Source organism: Poecilia formosa, unplaced genomic scaffold (genome assembly GCF_000485575.1).
Source record: "Poecilia formosa unplaced genomic scaffold, Poecilia_formosa-5.1.2 Scaffold97, whole genome shotgun sequence".
Taxonomy (NCBI): domain Eukaryota; kingdom Metazoa; phylum Chordata; class Actinopteri; order Cyprinodontiformes; family Poeciliidae; genus Poecilia; species Poecilia formosa.
Genome location: NW_006800036.1, coordinates 493,434 through 510,568, shown reverse-complemented (window position 1 = coordinate 510,568; position 17,135 = coordinate 493,434). Strand labels below are relative to the sequence as shown.

The following is a 17,135-nucleotide window of genomic DNA, read 5'->3' as shown; positions in this document are numbered from 1 at the left end:
AACAGATGATCTGCTGGAAAAAGACAGAGACAGGAGACAGTTTTATTCTCATCATCAATCATACTTGATTTTTCTTTCACATATCCATCATATAATTTTACACGTTTTATAAAAGTTACCTACTACATCTTTAAGGAGGTACAAAATTTAATACGGAAAATTAGTCATAACATTTTTGAATGATCACTAAACAGCTAGAAAATCTAATTTATCATTGGAGCAGAAAAGCAACTTGAGAAATTTCACACCATATAAACACCACTCCCCACATACACCGTTAAAGAGAATTAAACAAAATAGCAACATGATGTGATTCTTTAGATTTGTAAATAGAAAATACCATACTCTCATAGCCAAACTGTATTTTTTTTCTTCATTTTTAGCCTTTATTGTGATTATTGCAAATTTTATTAACCCTGAAACTGAACCCTTCTTTCTTTTGGTTTCCACTGTATGTATTACTGCATACCAAGGTATATTTGGTGATTAAACTACTAAAATAAGCAGTTATAATAATTTTAAAGTTAGGTTTTGGTTCTTAATCCCCGCTACTATTAGGCGTCTACTGTACTACTAGGAAGTAATAGACATTATGGCTTCCTGTTGTTTCAAAAATTCTCTTATAAATTTAATAAAAGGATTTTCCATATTCATCACAATCCAGTGCATTTGAACAAGCTGAGTAAGTTTATTTTTTAACTGGAGTTGATTAATTGTCTAACTAACCAAAGGTGAATGTGCCGTTTTACAATCAACTTCTACTTCAACGACAGCGCGGCTGCAACAGTAACACTAAAGCCATGCGGAAACATTTTGAGAATATGCTGTCTTTCATAGGAAACTTGTTGCATCTGACTAACAAGACAAAGGACGAAGCTTATACGTTAATATAACACCATGACAATACTATCATGTCAAATGATCGTACAGTGATCATTTGATCACTGTACGATCAAATATCACTCCTATGAAAAATAACGATCAGAGTACCCAAACAAAGCCTTGTAGGAGACCATTTTAGCATTACTGTACACGTACAGCATCTGGTCCACTGGGTTGTAGTTCAAGGAGAAAATGTTAGGGGACACCTTGTTTATAAAGATGCTAACTTTGAAGTTCTCCATCCCCGTCGTGGTGTCGAAGGAATAAAACACCTCCTCCACATTTGCGTCGATGTAACGTGTTGCGTAGAGGATGCCGCAGGCCATGAAGGTGTTGGTCACACTTCGCTTGTAGACTGAAGTGCGCCATGTTTTACCGAGCGTTGGCGGCTCAGTCTCCTCCACCTTGGTCAGAACCAGATTGCCTAATGCCTCGGTGGTGGTGTAGACGACCCAAACGCCTGACTCATCAGTGGCCAGGTCCAGGTCAGTGAAGGCGTAGCAGTCTTCAAGGTGGCAGAAATTACTCTTTGAGTTATACCTATCAGACCAGAGACAGGAATAATACTAACAATGTAATAAAAGAAAGAACAACACTAAGACTGTAGCGATGACTCAAACAGAACCAGCACATCAAATGTTCTTGCAACATTATCTAACCTGGTTCCTCTTGGTAGTTGTACGCTGGTCACACTTTTGCTGGTGAGGTTGAATCGACAAACAGCATCCCGGTTGTAACAGTTGTAGTACAAGGCACTTCCATACAAAACATTATTGGGACCCTGAATGGTGTTGGTGGTCGGGTTAGAGGAAGCGATCTGAATGTTGCCTGGTAGAAAACATGTACAATCAGGTAACCATTAGAATACTCTTACTGGTGTGATTATAATACCTGGACCTCAGTTTGTCAAGAACAAAGAAGCTTAGATGTTTACAGAGATCATATGTAGAATATTCTTCTATTGTCACAATGTAAAGAATTGCTTATTTGTTCTTTGCTCACACCTACTTGCAAATTACATTAGAGACAGAGGAACAGATTCAGTGCTGAACCAAGGACCTACTTTATGTGAGTGAGTGTGTCACCTGGAGGTGCACAATTGTTCATGCCAAGAAGATTGAAAGGCCAGCAACCCACAGCACCAAAGAGCAGCAAAGGAAGGATAAACTTGGATCAGAAAGGCAACCTCCACACAAAAGGTTGCTCTATCAGCAAAGCAATGGAGCAGCAGCTCCCAGGCCAAAGAGTCACAGGCCGAAATGTAGGGTGGCCCCCTCCTGACCTATCCACACTTCCATCTCGCAGAGAGGCAGGTTGAAGCCAGCCTCTCTGGTGGCCCCAAGCTCCCACAAACCCCCAGCAGCAAAGGCACCCAGCACTAAGCAAGGGAGACCCTCCCTACCCCAGAACCTCCAACACACTGAGGTGGTACTGGCCCACCACAGCAGCTGTAAAGCAGAAGGACCAGGGCAGAGAGGGACACCTGGTGAGCTAGGCCCTGAGAGACCAAAAAGAATGGACATCTGACAGAGCTCTGCGAAGCCACTGCTGCCTCTGGCCGGGATGTATCCCCCGGAGCCATAGGCATCCTGATGGGTGCCCAGCACTCCGGGCATGGTCCAAGCTCCCACACAAGCAGCACACCATCAAAGGGGACTCCCCACCTTGTTCCCTCTTGTCCCAGCTGTGCCCCAAAACCAATGCAGCACCTGCTGAGACGTGGGACCTTTGATAGATCAAAAATGTTAAGAGGAGAGTCCCCCACAGAGTGGCCTCCTCCAAGACGAGGGCAGTAAGCCAAGCCAATTCAGTGGCCCAGTACCCCAACACCCTGCCCCCATCCTAGTGCACTGCCCACAGGCACAGCCAGCCACCCCACTGGAAGGGCCTCTGGTCTTTCAGCTACTAAGTCTCGCACCTACCAACAAAACTTCCTGGAACCATACCGAAAGCAGAATGTTCTTCTTCTGCACTGGTGAGTTCCAGATCAACAAACAAATCATCTGATTGGCTGAGCCAAGATCCAGAAGAGAGTTCTTCATCCTGCTGTAAGTGATCTAAACGATGTGGATGAAACAAGCAAGATGAACATTTTATTTTCTTGTTTTTCTGCCTGACAATGAAGCTCAGTTTTTGTTTACAGAATATTAAAAAGATTCCCTACTTTCTTACAAATATTCTTAATGGCATTCAGGAATTTTGCTATTTTGTAATCAATCTAAGTAACCCTTACCGTTATACATTATTTTATCTTCTTAAGTATGACTTCATGCCCTTTTATAATGCTTAAAACACTAATGTGTTATTTTTGCAATATATTTTTTTATCCAGTGATTTCTGGTGAGCTGGGAATCTGTTAGAGACCATTTATTTCAAATTCCCTTTAAAGGTAAGCTTGTTCACCGGGGGGATTAAAACACAACCTGGTTCATCTTCATGGGTGTAAAAGCCTCTTGTACACAAAGAACCAGCTATGAAATTCACAATGAAGAAATGGTCTGAGGAGACTAAAGACACTCTGAAGGACAGTTCTAGCTCCATCATGTGGGAAGACCTCAGTGTTGGCAACACTGTGCCCCTCATGAAGGTCCAATGTTATGCAGCTCTGGCATCAATCCTGAAACAACAGCTCTCCATGAGAAAAAGAAGAGACTGTTTTGATCAGGAAACAGGGAGGAGCTGAGAAGAAAGATTAGAGAAGGGGGAAAAAAGTGGTGTTTGTAAGTCTGACGGCAATTTCCAGTGACACATTAAATGCCCAGGTTGTAGAAGATTTACAGTGGACGAATAAGCTGAAATAGTTCTTCAATAGATATAATCACTTATTCACCACTCCCTCATCTCCCCTGCTGCAAACGCCCCTCATCTTCAACAACTGCCTGCTTTTCTTCCCCAAACTTGACAACTCTCAGACATCTCTCACCCACTTCTGTTCAGAGAACTTCATCTTACAGCCTTCCTCATCACTACAACCCTGATCCTTCCAACACTTCAAGTGAGGAACAACCTGCGAAAGACTGGAAGGCTGACGGTCTGGATGGCATTAGCTTCAGGCACTTGAAGTGCTGTGCAGATCAACTGTATGGCATCATGGGAGACATGTTCAACATGAGCCTGAAGCTGGGGAATTTATTGCAGCTGTGGAAGTCCACCTGCATGGTACCTGTGCCGAAGACCTCTCATCTAAAGGACCTCAGAAGCTACAGATTGGTAGCATTTCCCTCTCATCTGATGTAGACCCTCTGCAAGCTGGTCCTCAGCCATCTTTACTCCTTTGGGAAATCTTCATAAGATCCATTGCAATTTACTTACAAGTCTGACATCAGAGTGGTTGATCCCATCTTCCATTTCCTTCTCTGAGCTCTGATCCACATTGAGAAACATGGAAGCACACTTTTAGAGAGGGGACTAAGGGTTGGGGTGTAAAGGGTGTTTTTGGACACATACTGGTGTCTTGGAACCAGTAGAAACTCATAAATAGTCATCGAACAGCTAACTGTACTTCACTTAAGTGCGGAAGTTAAAACAAAGCACTGGATGCATATATTTTGAAGAATTATCGAGTCACTTTTAGGCGAACATCCTCACCTGGAGTGCTCACCCCAATGATGAGTGCACTAAGACTGGAGTAGAAACGGATATAGTTAGCGTACTGGCTGGAAGTCAGAGGTACCATCCAGTACCAATTCTCCTTCCTCGTTTCTGGTTTGGGATCGCGACCCCAAGCCCCGTATGCATAATTGCCAGAGAACTCTCCTTGTGTGTTCACACCAGGCCCGGTGATGTTACGAAGTGGACCGTGTTGACAGGTACCTAAATAAAAAATAAAAAAAAACTAATGAAATACCACTACAGTTTTTTTGTTTTTGTATTTTTTTTTACCATTTTTCCTGGGAAAATGGTCAGTACATTTAAGTATTTGAGTTTAAGGTCATTGGGATCTTTATGTTTGAGGAAGTTACCATATGGTGGCTGGGTGGGTGTGACAGTGGCATTAACTCCGATCCTGCATGTTTCCAGGGCGCTCTTCAGCTGCTTGTTGACTTGTCGTCCCTTCACCACCTCCATGGTGTCAAATTTCTCCAGTTTTATCATTTCAGTTTTCAACTCCTCAAGCTGAGAAAGACAATGGAAACATATAGAGCAGTTGGGGGGAAAAAGGTTAAGACTTTGACTTGTGAATTTACAGTGATATTAAAAAAAAAAAGCGTTGAAAAGTCATGGAACCACAGACAGGCCTTTAATATTGATTTTATGTGAGTGATGTTTTATTGAAATGGAAATGAAATATGTCTAGTTTAATTGTATTGATCAATTAAACAAACCGTCTTGCTGTTTAATTTATAGCCACTAGATGGCAGCAGCTTTGCACTGTCTTTCAATAACAATAATATCTACAGATTTTCACACTTACAGATACGATAAGTCAGCTTTAGGTCTCAGATTATGACTTTACAACTTTAAACAAGAAAGAAGCAATTTCTTTGTTATATTTTGTTTTCTCAGCACACTGTTTTTTTTCTTTTCATCACCATCTCTTTTTGATAAATCATCAGTCATGTTTTTAACTGTTAATTGACCCTAAATGTCAATTTTATTTTTAATGTTTCTTTTTAAAGCTGATCAGACAGCCTTTTAGTTAGTTAATCCATGACTTCCTGTTTCCTGTATGAGACGAGAGAGAAACATATTTCTCTTTGTCCTCATTTGCTTAATATGCATGTAGTTAAATTAATTTATGAATGTATTTGTTTTGATTTGTGTTGATCTAAAACTTAAACTTAAACCAATTCCAATGAAGTTGGGACATTAAAACATAAATAAAACCAGAATGCAATTATTCCACATCCTTTTCAATCTATATTCAACTGGATACACAGCAAAGACAAGATATTCAATAATGTTCAAATGGAAAACTTTATTGTGGTTTTAGAAATGTTCACTCATTTGGAATTTTATGTCCCAAAAAAAAGGGATTTAGGATGATTTTTGTTTGTTAATCCTTGGGAAACCTTTGAAGAACATGATGTTTTGTGTTGTTTAAAATACGAGGGCATTTTCAAACTAAACCTTTGTGCATAGTTAACTAAAATCAGCTTATTATTGTATCTTTCAATAGAATTACAGCAAACTAAGGCCCTGTTGGCAAAAAAATATATATATTTACAGATAAATCAGTGTTTCTCAATTGCTGTCCTCAAAGAATAATGCTCTGCATATTTTAGATGTATCTCTGTTTCAGAACAACTGATTCAAATAATTAGATGATATCAAGTGCTGAAGAAGCTTATTAACCACCCACTTATTCAAGTCAGGTGTGTGGCAGAAGGGATTCACCAAAAACATGGAACACTGGTTTAAGGTGAGCGGTTAAACCAGAAGCTGATACCCGAATTAAAGCTTGGAGTTTTCTCTAATTTTCTCTGAGGCTCTGCTATTTGATTGTACTAAAGATTTAAGAGTTAATGCGTGAATCTACCTGTTGAACGGTGTCATCGGTGAGGACTTGGTGTTCCACGGTGGTGCTGTTGAGCTTCTCCATCAGCTGCCTGATCTCGACCATTTCGTTCTCTATGACGAACAGACTGAGAACGCCGTACAGCTCTCCGTCGTCCTCCTCCTCCAGGACGGACACGTCACTGTGCAGCTGGGTCAGGCGCTTCTCCAGTCCCAGCAGCAGACTCTCCAGCTCCAGAGCCTGCAGAGGCGCACTCGATGATCACACAACACTCAACATGACTGCCGACATGCAGGTAGACACGGTGGGATTACCTTCTGTGGTGTGACGTGGGTGTTGCAGTCTGTCGCATTGCCTTCCGCTGTTTGGAGTTTGTCGTGAGGAAAAGCCTTTTCTGCTGGATTCAGCTCACATGTGCAGCTTTTACTTGGAGCCGCCTGAAGATTGAAGCATCAGGTTGCTGTTCTTTATTTGGATTAAAATGAAAAAAGTTGTCATTCGTTGTTTCTTACCTGCTGGGCTAGGGAGAACAGCGCCCATAGTGGAATAATTACAGAGACTTTCATGGTTGATCAAAGAGCTTGATAAAACTGGAGTTTGTTCAAGGTCCTGTGTGCAGATGAGGTTTCTAAGCAGTGAACACTCCCACTAATGTGTGCACGCAAATGGGGAAAAGAGGAAGTTTCTTTTCTTCATGTTTGTTGAATCTTATTCCTTTCCTCTTTGTGGCTAAGAAGGCAGAAGCATAAGGGAGAGGAACTTTTGATAAATTAATCTTGCTCAAGAACTAAAGCAGACTTTTACATTTGTCACAGCAATTAAAAGCGAACATTTACTTAATGGGGATTTTAGAGAGTAGAGCAACATTGTGCCACGTCAAACTATGCTGCAGCCTTTACTCTGATACCCATAAATGATATCTGGTCAAAATAATTGCCTGTAGACTAATTAACTAATTAATAAACAGTGCTGTGTGTAATTTATTCCCTGCATAAAATCCACCTGTTTTGTCAAAAACATTACAGAGCAAACACCATCACCAGACCAACAAACACAGCGGATAGGTCAGGGAGAAAGTTGCAGAGGAATTTCACTGGGTTGGGTTATAAAACAACGTCCCAGGCTTTGAAAATGTCACAGTTTAATTCTTCGTTTGAACATTGAAAGGCTCTGACCCAAATACAAACCTACATCCAGACCATCCACCTGTAGCTGCATTCACAGTTCAGCAAGGAAAATCAGTTTAAAGGAAAACATTTGTGACAAGAAGACAGCCATAGTTGAAATAAAATTATTCAAAACCCTGTTTGGAGTTTTCCATAAGTTATGCAGGATCGCGTGTGAAATTAGATGCTCTGGATGTTACTCAGATTTTTATTTGGACTCTCTGTGGCATACACATAAAATCTGACGCGTACGCCGCACATCAGATTTTTATTTTTAGGAAGAAAAAAAACGCATCCTTTTGTGCCTAGTTGATGCTCATAATTATGAGGTAAAATGTGAAAAAGTTTAACTAGCATGAAGATGCTTCTCGGGCACTGAACCGATGCAGCTCTTTTCACCTTCAAAAACATGGTACTTTATTAGTATTTTTAATATTAAGGTTGTATTTTTGACAAATTCAGGAATTGCTTCACATATTAGGACTTTGTGGCGATTTTACAGGAATATTTAACCAACTGAGAAGAAATGCTGACAGGATGCATAGACATAACTCCGAGGCAACATTAAGTTGAAGATCACCTAAACATAAAGTGTAATTTACTCTTTGTGAAACTGCAGCGATGCTTTAGAAAACATGACATGAGCACAAGCTCTTTGTTTCCCCAGAGACGTTGACACCAGCAGCAAATGGATACAGATCCAAATTTTGGCTGCATTTATGTTCATGTTGCCAGTGTACAAAATTCAACTTGGACCAAAACAGCTTGACATGCAGAATTCAGTTCAGATACGAACAATTCAGTTCAATTTAACTCAGATTTGTTTAAGGACAAATCTGAGAAAAAAGAAAAATCAGTGTAATCAGACTCGGGAACAAAACTCAGAGTTTTCTTTCCATTTGAAAGAAATTATGATTTTATTTAAATATAAACACCAAAAATACAAATTTACCATTTTTATTCAAACTAAGTCCAAAGAGTTTTGTTGCAATTTGCTCGTTGTGATTCCTTTAAGGACAAATCGGACTGCTGCGTTGTAAACAAAAAAGGAATATGACTGTTATTCGTCTAACATCCAAATAATATTTTGCGTATTAAAAACACAGGTAAACTGTTTTAGAGATGTCATCTGGTTAAAATTTAGATTTTTACACATTGTGAATAATTGCTCATATGGTCTCTGTTGAGATGCAGTGACTGGAAGTTGCTAAGGGAAATCACGTGTGAATAAAAAGAATGACTAATAAATAATCTTTTGCTAATAATATTTGTGTTAATTTGGATTTAGGAACAGAAAGTGTCCATTCTGCACTGAAGGCAGGAAAAAGAACCTCAATAAAAAACCCACAACCCTGGACTAGACTTTTAAACTTAATATTCATTTCTGTGGTTTGTGTTAGTCACACAAAAGATTCAATACAGACTAAGCTCTTCAAGCCAAGCATTTTTTTTATGTCCCACTGTTTGACAGTGTGCTTATTGTTTTTCTTACCTTAAATAGAACCAGTCTGAAGTCAGCATAAAAAGAAAAAATTACCACATGTAAATGAGTTTTAAAAATGTTCAGAACTTGCTGACATTGTCTCTTTTCTTTAGGAACTACGATTTGATTAAGTAAGACTCATCAGATAAAACGGTTTATATGGGTCAGGCTAACGCTAAGCTTTAATGATTATTTCTCTATAATAAGCTGACTCTTTAACCATTTTTTTCTTTCAATTTGTAAATGGAAAGTTCTATTTAACTTGAAATACAACAATAAAGCTTCTTGTCATGATTCCGACTGGAAAAGTTGCAGATTTAACCAAGTAAACTGGATTCAAATGAGATCTATATTTGTGAACATGTTTCTTTACTCCATGAATGCCCAACTGTAGCTGTCAAGAGCCACTATCCTCCAACTTTTAGATACATCTGCCCTCAAACACACCTGAACTAACTGAATGGTTCCTTGCCAGGCCTCTACAGAGCTGAATGACCTGCTGATGAGGGAATTAAGCCATTTGATTCAGATGCATCTAAATGCTCCAGGATAGTAATTCTCGAGGAAATAACTTGGGCACCACTGTTTGAATAAGATTCTAAAACTCAACTCAAAACAATACATTAATTAAAGTATTTTTATTTTCTTTCACCCACAGTGTTGTTCTCAGATCACCAGAGAACTGCTAAAAACAACATATTAAATATATTCTCCTTTGCACAAAATGTGATGTATGTTTATTTAATCACTTGTGTTCATTTCATTTGCTTTGTTTGAAGTATTTTGTTTTCCTTGTTGTATTGCAGCTTTGTCCTCCGTCTTCAGGTTCATATAGGAGACAAATGATTATATCAGCAGCTTGAGTCTGCAGACTATGGTCATAAATGACCTTATTTATCTGAGTTCTGCTGTTTTACTTCCATTTAGAAGTCAATGGCCTTGAATTTAAAGTGACTGCAAACTTAGAGAAAAGTCAAATGGGGACAAAAAAAAAACTGACTGAAGGGTTCCTTTAATTTATTATTTAGACTTTTGGTTCACTTTTGAGGATGTGGTTGTAGCATTCAGGAACAGAAAATGTTCAACCTTCACAATGAATAAAAAAAAAAACACAATTTGATCAAATTGCATGTTTAAATTAAGTGTAGAATTCTTCAGAGTTTAAAAACAAAGTGTTTTAAAAACAGATATAAATGACTTTGAAGCCATCTAAATGACTGAATTCATTTGACCTTTTGGTAAAGTGACTCCTTGACCCGTTATTTGTAGAGAATTAGTGCTACATAAGTAAACCCATTTGATCTTAACTGAATAACTAACAGAAGACAAATACAAATATATTCATTATTTTTTCCTTCTTGTCGCTTTTGTTTTTTTTTTTTGGAGGTTTTGGTCAGAAGCTATCTTGGTGGTATTTGTCCCACAGTTAGAGAATCGTGGCTTTCAGACATCTTTGATCACCACTGTCACCTAGAAGAGGCTGTGTTCATGTGCTCTAATCACATTTCCATTAAAGCCATCACAGAAAAGAAGTGGATGAAATACTTTCTAAAACTTTTCATAATAAAAGCAATAGAATAATGGTTGGTCAGACTATGTCCGTGTTAAAAAATAATGTGGAATATAAGCTTAAACTTTCTGGAGATGGACAAGCAGCTGTGGGGGAAAAGTGGTTGATGTACGGCAAGAAATAGGACAAATAATCTGGCAGTCAGAAACACAATCTAATTAATGCTGTTAAATAAAATTTGGAAATGAAGGTTTTGTTCTGTGAGATTTTACACATTTCAAATAAAAAAATGATTATAGGATCTTTTAAAAGAGGAACTGACCTCACAAATAAACGACCAATAAAGAGAAGGGGAAGTAGGAAACTCTGAGCCAGACCAAAAGTCTTTGGTAACTTTGCACTTTGATATATTTAGTTGAGTCCTGATTTTATGGGTCAGTAATGACAAATGAGAGACAGTAAATCAGTCTGCTGATTAAGAGAACCACACAGACGTCCGATCATCACTGGTCCAGCTTCAAGCATGATGCTGCTGCTCTTCCCACTGCTCTTATCTACAGTAAGTCACATTTCTTCAGATTCTTAAAAAAAAATTAGACTGAAACCTCAAGATACAATCTCAGTGAGGAGTTTTATTTGGTTTTCAGCACATCATCTGTTTTCTGCTTCCATAAATATCTGTGTTTTTGTATGTAGGTACAGACCTGGGCTTACCGCGTGCCGGGTCAGAAAAAGTCTGACTCTTGCCGGTGCGATGTGAACACCACGATATGGTCGTTTCCTGCTCTGAGGTACGAGGCTGTGCAGCAGCAGGTTGAAACCTGCGAGACGTCTCTGCACGGCCTGCAGCAGCAGGTAAGAGCTGAAGATTATTTTCATGGAGTAGAATCGCTGTACATTTAACAATGAGAATGTGAGATTTCAGTGTCATGTAATGTGGAAATGATGTAAGTTTATTTGGTGTTTGGAGATTTAAATGTTTTTAAGTTGATAAGTGAGGGGGGCAGGAAATCATAAGATCGCGTGTCTTCTGCCTGCTCCTTTTTGAAAAGATGATGGAAAATTGCATGTCAACTGAGCATGATAATTTGCTTTAATTTAATTTTTTTTATTTTTTTTCTTGTTTTCACTTTTTGTCTGTTCGAAATAAAAGAAAAACACAAAACTTTGATTGTTGGGAAGTTAAACCATGTGATGAAATTATATGAATTTAATAACAATAATAATAATTAAAAAATTGTTTTGATTATTAATAAATTGCTTGTTCATTAAAATTGTCTTTACATTTTAACATATCAATCACACGTTTATTTAAATGTTTTGATTATAGCCAGTTATTAAAACTAACAACTTTGGCTGTCAAATTGCCTATACATGATATATAGTTTATTTTCTATGCCGGAATGATAAATTCATTTTGTTTTCTTGTCTGACTTGATTTGTTTCAGAGCGTTAAAACCATGCGAACCATTCTCAAAAAATAGGAAACAATTTATTGATAGTTTTGCTTCAACCTGCAATCTTGACATTTTGGAGCTTTTGTGTGTGCTTCCCTGCAGGTGTTGGTCTCCAGTCAGCGTCTCCCTGACATTCAGGTTCAAATTTCAAACCTGACAGCACGACTTGAGCCGTACCAGTACCTGCATGACCGCGGACTGTACACAGCGCTGTCCATCCGTCTGCTGGGCCAGGAGCTCAGCCAGCTGGAGACGGACATCACCGTTGTGCACGGCCAGCTAAACAACGACCAGTCACAGAAACTCCACAAAGAGGTTCAAAGGAAACTCAGTAAAAATCAAGACAACACAGTTTAGGATTGATTGGAATCATAATAAAGTATTTGAGGGGTTGGAATCAGTATGAGTGGTCAGTATCTTACCTGCAGGAGTTTAAATGTATGAACTCAAATGAACACATTCTTGAGTTGTTGCAATATTTAAGTAACACTGAATTTAAAGCTTGTTTAACTGAGAAAAGTGACTCTGGAGAATTTAAATGTTTTATTTTAAGTGATTATATCGTTTCTCAGGTAAGAACATTTATTTTACTGTATGATTAATTATTTGTTTCTGAGCCACATGAAGGTGGTTCACCTTTAGCATTAGCTTGAAATGACTTCAGCGCCAAACAACACGGTGTGAGAGAACTAACTATAGACTGACATGCAGATGATATCTTCAACTGAACTGTTCAAAACAGGTTGAATAGTTGAATTACTGTATGGTTATTTATTATAAAGCATCATAGCAATAGCTTTTTTGGTAAATGGAAGCGCTAACACATGTGGCAATCTGAGAAACGATACAGGTCCAAACTGCAGCCTTTGCTCTGAATGCTTACAGAAAGTTAAAGTGAAACTCACAAGCATTTCTTCCCTGCTACAGGAAGCTTGGCTTCATCATGTAGCACTTTTGAATCCCTTCACAGGTTGCGGTTTGTTAGGTCTCCAGACTCCTGCTCTCAGACAACAGTTCTCCTGACTCCAATCTACTATTGGAAACTACCACTTAAATCTTTACCTCATTAACTTAGATTCAATTTAAAGAGTTTGCTACCACAGCTTTTGCCTGGGGTGGCTATTAAATTATGAAATGATGTTTGAGTTTAAATGTAAAGTCATAACTCCATAAAAACTTTCAGCTTCATGCATTCGTGGCTACCTCATGCTATTTTTTATTTTTCTAGAAATGTCTTGATTATTAGAAATAAAAGTAATGGTTAATGTAATTATTGATATAGCATACCCGAAATATAGAAAGTATAACAATGAATGAATTTTAAAGGCCATGTTGTTAGCACGCAACTTGTATATTTAGTAGATAAGAAACATGTGGAAATGCCATATACAGTAAACAGATTGTGAATAAATTTGTTCACTAGCTTTTTCTAGTTCTAGTTAGCTTAACTCCTCCGTAACAATGATTCTCCAAAACCAGCAAAACACTAAATTCTGTCTAACGCATGTAAAATACTGACTACTCATAACTATCACTCATAACCAAAGTTCAAGAAATTATAGACTGTTCTTCAGGAGTTATTTATTTAAATTATTTGTGTCTTTCAGGTGGGTAAATTGCGAAAAGATGTGCTAAAGATGCAAACGTCGGACACGGTGAATATGAAGACAGTCAAGGAGAAACTTCGCTACCTGAAGAACAACGTCGAGTCCTGCAAGTCGATCCCCAAAGACTTCAGAGGTGGGTCTGTGTGTCTGCAGTGACACCAAAGATCTAATTAATCAGAGCTTTTCCAGATCATTATTATTATTTTTTATTTAATGGAAGTAGATTTTTTAATTTTACATAATTTGCATTATGTAATACCAATTTCACATTTACATCTGAATTTCCACATAGTTTTGAATAAATTTATATTGTGTCTAATTGAAATTTCTTTTACAGGAAGCTATTGCAGTCCGTTATAGTTATAAAGCCTTATAAATAGCCTTTTAACCTTTTCTGGACTAATTTAAGTTAATTATTTTGTTTCTTATCCACTTTTGAATTTCTTCAGATTGGAGCCTGATGAGTTGCTTTTTGGGGTCCTTTAGCCTACTTCATGTTTCTCTTGCAGTAATTAGGGCTGCGTGTGGCAAATGAAATTCAAGTCAGCTTTCCAAAAACAAACACTTAATCCTGTCCAATGGTTGAACAAGGGGGAGTTTAATTTTAAACATAGGTTTGAAGCAGCTGGATTTTAGAGCCTTTTTCATTGAAATCATGACTTCCAAACTACATTTTATATCCACTCTGGTTGCCTGGTTGCTAAAATGTATTTCTTTTGAAACATGTTGTTGTGACCAAAAAGTAAAAGCTAAAAAATATCAGTGTACTATAATATGTATTATGCAAAATATAATAATCATTCCACTCTTTAATGATACACTCAATGAAATATTGAAAGTTTAATCTGGACTCAAGACACTTTCCCCCCTGTTTCAGGCCAGAACAGGTACTGCATGAAGGGCCTAATCACCAACATCAGTGAACCTGTCACGACCAAAATCAACCCCTATAACAAGAACCACGTCTCTGGATCATGGGGCAAACAGGCGCAGATGGACAGCGAGTCGGACACAGAGACCTACTGGGTTCAGACCCTAACCAGCAGCAACATCTATGGAAACATAGTCCGCCTTTACCAAACCTACAAAGACTTCATGCGTTCTGCCAACCACAGGGACGCTACTTTCTCCTCCTCCGTCACAGCTCCCACCGCCATTGAGGGTCCTAGTGCTGTGCTGTACGGTGACGGTCTGTACTATCACTGCTACCGCTCTGCAGATATCTGCCGCTACGACCTGAAGACCAATGAGGTCAAGCGGGTAACCCTTCCTGGCACAGGTGTGGGCTTCAACAACAAATTTCCATATTGCTACTATGAATGCCGCTCGAATAGCGACGTGGATGTTGAGGCTGATGAAACCGGACTGTGGGCTCTCTATGCCACTGTTGGCAACCATGGCAATCTGGTAGTGAGCAAGCTGTTTTGGGATGACAACTCAAAGACGATCAACGTGTCGCAAACCTGGGAGACGAGGCTGTTCAAGAAGGCAGCGACTAACGCTTTCATGGTGTGTGGTGTGATGTACGCCACCCGCTACGTGGATGAATACAGAGAGGAAGTATTCTACGCCTTCGACACAGCGACAGGAAAAGAGGACAACTCTCTGGAACTGCCGCTGGAGAAAGTCGCTAAAGGAGTGGCTAGTCTGAGCTACAACCCGGTCGACAGGCAGATCTACATGTACAACGATGGATATCTCCTAGCCTATCAGGCTTACTTCTGAGTGTTGCCTTTGAACCTAAGAAGAAGAATATTCTCCTCAAATCACATCTGACACCTTTTTCTGTTGCTATTCTAAGAAAAAATGAAGTATGTTTTAATAAAAGTCTTGTTTTAATGCAATTTTTCCTTTCTTTTAAAAACTTGCAATAAACTTGTTTTGGGTGAATAAAAATTAATATTTTATTGTGTCAACATAATCTTAACGTCACACTTCCAGTTGTTCAAATATTTTGCCACGAGTGCCAAAATTATCAACTTGAAAGTGATTGGGGGCCACATAAATACGTTGTTTTGAAGTTTTTAATACAATTTTAAAAATAAATTTCTCTCCCGTTTTAATTTTTATCTGCTCAATAATAAACTAAACATGCAATACTTCAGTGAAAGGAGGTAAATAGTAAGAATTTTGTAAAATAAGGACTTCATAGTCGATCGAAAAACATTTTAAAAAATCTTGCGCGTTTGCATTATTTTAAAACAGATCTGCAGTTTTGACATTTCATGGGGTGATTGTTTTCTGCTATGGGCTAGCAGATGTTTTTACCCAAGTAACAAGAATGAAACATAATTCATGTTGTACTAGTGTTTTTTTTTTCCTACTTTAAGACATGTTTTGATCATCATAAAGAAGATGTCCATTTGCATCAGCTACCAAGTCAGAGACTTCTTAATTATTGATCTTCAATGACTTATGAAGAATTATAACTGCTAACAAGAAGCCTTGGCGTAAATTCAAACTGGAAGACTCTAGCCCCACCTGTATCATCCAGTCGGCGTGTCTCGCTCATCGTCATCGACCAATCATCGCTGGACCAAGCCACGTCACGGCCAATCACCGAGCAAGCTCCTGTTGAAAAGGACCTCCATCCATGTCGTCTTCCGCTTTCCAGCTGCGCTCAACCCACCTCCGGCCCTTCTCCACCTCCACTCTCCTGGCTCTCCAGGCTCCCATCCTTCACCAACCTCCACCACCAGTATCGGGTCCCGGGGGATGACATTCCTAATCAGTATTGGGAATGGTCAACCAAGCTATTGCAATTCACAGCTCGACGTCCTCAGCCGGGGCCCGAGCGCCAAAGAACTTTTATTCACACATGTCAATAAACTCTTTTAATCGTTGTCTTTCTCCATCTGAGTCTCTCCGAATTGAGTTAAATAAACCTGCGTTGCAAAATAAGTATACCTCATGGAAATAGAAAGTAACTGATTACTTCTAATCAATGTAAAGTGCAATCTGAAAAGAAAAAGAAAAATAGGTGAAAAATCAATTTAGACGGATCTGAAAGACTTGCAGTAAAAAAAAAAAAAAACGTTTTCAAGCCTTGACTTATGATGTCTTCAAGATTTTCAACTAATTAATCTCCTGGGAGATCAGATTTTTTGGGCTTAAATCACCCTTTGCGTATGTCAAACTGTGTCATCTTTGATGCTTTGCATCTTAAGAAATGACAATGACTTTTCTGTGTTTAGCTGCCTGGTGATGCAACTTAAAAGTGGTTCTTTGCTCAGTTGTCTTTAAGAACATTTTTATGCAACCATGAGTCATAGTTAAGTGGCCTAACAAAAAAAGAACAATTTTCCTCTGAAAATGAGCAGGTACTGACAAATTAGTCAGAGTTAAGAGAAAAGCTTGGAAGGAGCTTTAGGAAGCCTGAAAAACAACCACTTCAAATGATTACAGATAACCCCGACTGCTTAGGCAGGAAATAACAAAAAATAAGAAAATAGGTTTCTAATTTATAGAAACATTCGAGAATAGCAACTGGAAAAAGAAATAGGAAGAGAAGACATTTTGAGCTATTGCAAAATCACTCATGTAGACCATGCTTACTTAAAACCAACAAGAAA

The 17,135-nt window shown here is 38.6% G+C and overlaps 2 protein-coding genes across 3 annotated transcripts; one reads left to right on the top strand and one right to left on the bottom strand.

Moving 5' to 3' along the window:
* Positions 1-14: 14 nt before the first annotated feature.
* LOC103142447 (olfactomedin-4-like) lies at positions 15-9,725 on the bottom strand. Its single transcript, XM_007558511.2, has 7 exons — positions 6,853-9,725; positions 6,655-6,777; positions 6,362-6,580; positions 4,845-4,998; positions 4,471-4,695; positions 1,542-1,710; positions 15-1,422 (listed from the first exon to the last, which is right to left on the bottom strand). The coding sequence occupies exons 1-7, from the start codon at positions 6,904-6,906 to the stop codon at positions 966-968; spliced, it is 1,401 nt and encodes a 466-aa protein (XP_007558573.1). The 5' UTR covers positions 6,907-9,725; the 3' UTR covers positions 15-965.
* LOC103142449 (olfactomedin-like) lies at positions 6,547-15,404 on the top strand. Of its 2 annotated transcripts, XM_016674494.1 has the most exons (6): positions 6,547-6,635; positions 9,796-11,058; positions 11,196-11,354; positions 12,059-12,271; positions 13,564-13,696; positions 14,441-15,404. In XM_016674494.1, exons 2-6 carry the CDS (start codon positions 11,023-11,025, stop codon positions 15,286-15,288), a joined length of 1,389 nt encoding a protein of 462 aa, XP_016529980.1. In that variant the 5' UTR covers positions 6,547-6,635; positions 9,796-11,022; the 3' UTR covers positions 15,289-15,404. The 2 variants fall into 2 exon arrangements, with proteins under 2 accessions (XP_016529980.1, XP_007558575.1); XM_007558513.2 differs by lacking the exon at positions 9,796-11,058 and having other exon boundaries at positions 6,558-6,635.
* Positions 15,405-17,135: the final 1,731 nt, after the last annotated feature.

Coding starts and splice junctions, on each gene's coding strand:
- LOC103142449 (XM_016674494.1), top strand. CDS start 11,023: ATGATGCTGCTGCTCTTCCCACTGCTCTTATCTACA. Junction 12,272..13,563: donor CACAGAAACTCCACAAAGAG/GTTCAAAGGAAA, acceptor TGTGTCTTTCAG/GTGGGTAAATTGCGAAAAGA. Junction 13,697..14,440: donor GATCCCCAAAGACTTCAGAG/GTGGGTCTGTGT, acceptor CCCCTGTTTCAG/GCCAGAACAGGTACTGCATG.
- LOC103142447 (XM_007558511.2), bottom strand. CDS start 6,906: ATGAAAGTCTCTGTAATTATTCCACTATGGGCGCTGTTCTCCCTAGCC. Junction 6,778..6,852: donor TGTTCTCCCTAGCCCAGCAG/GTAAGAAACAAC, acceptor TTCAATCTTCAG/GCGGCTCCAAGTAAAAGCTG. Junction 6,581..6,654: donor CCCACGTCACACCACAGAAG/GTAATCCCACCG, acceptor GCGCCTCTGCAG/GCTCTGGAGCTGGAGAGTCT.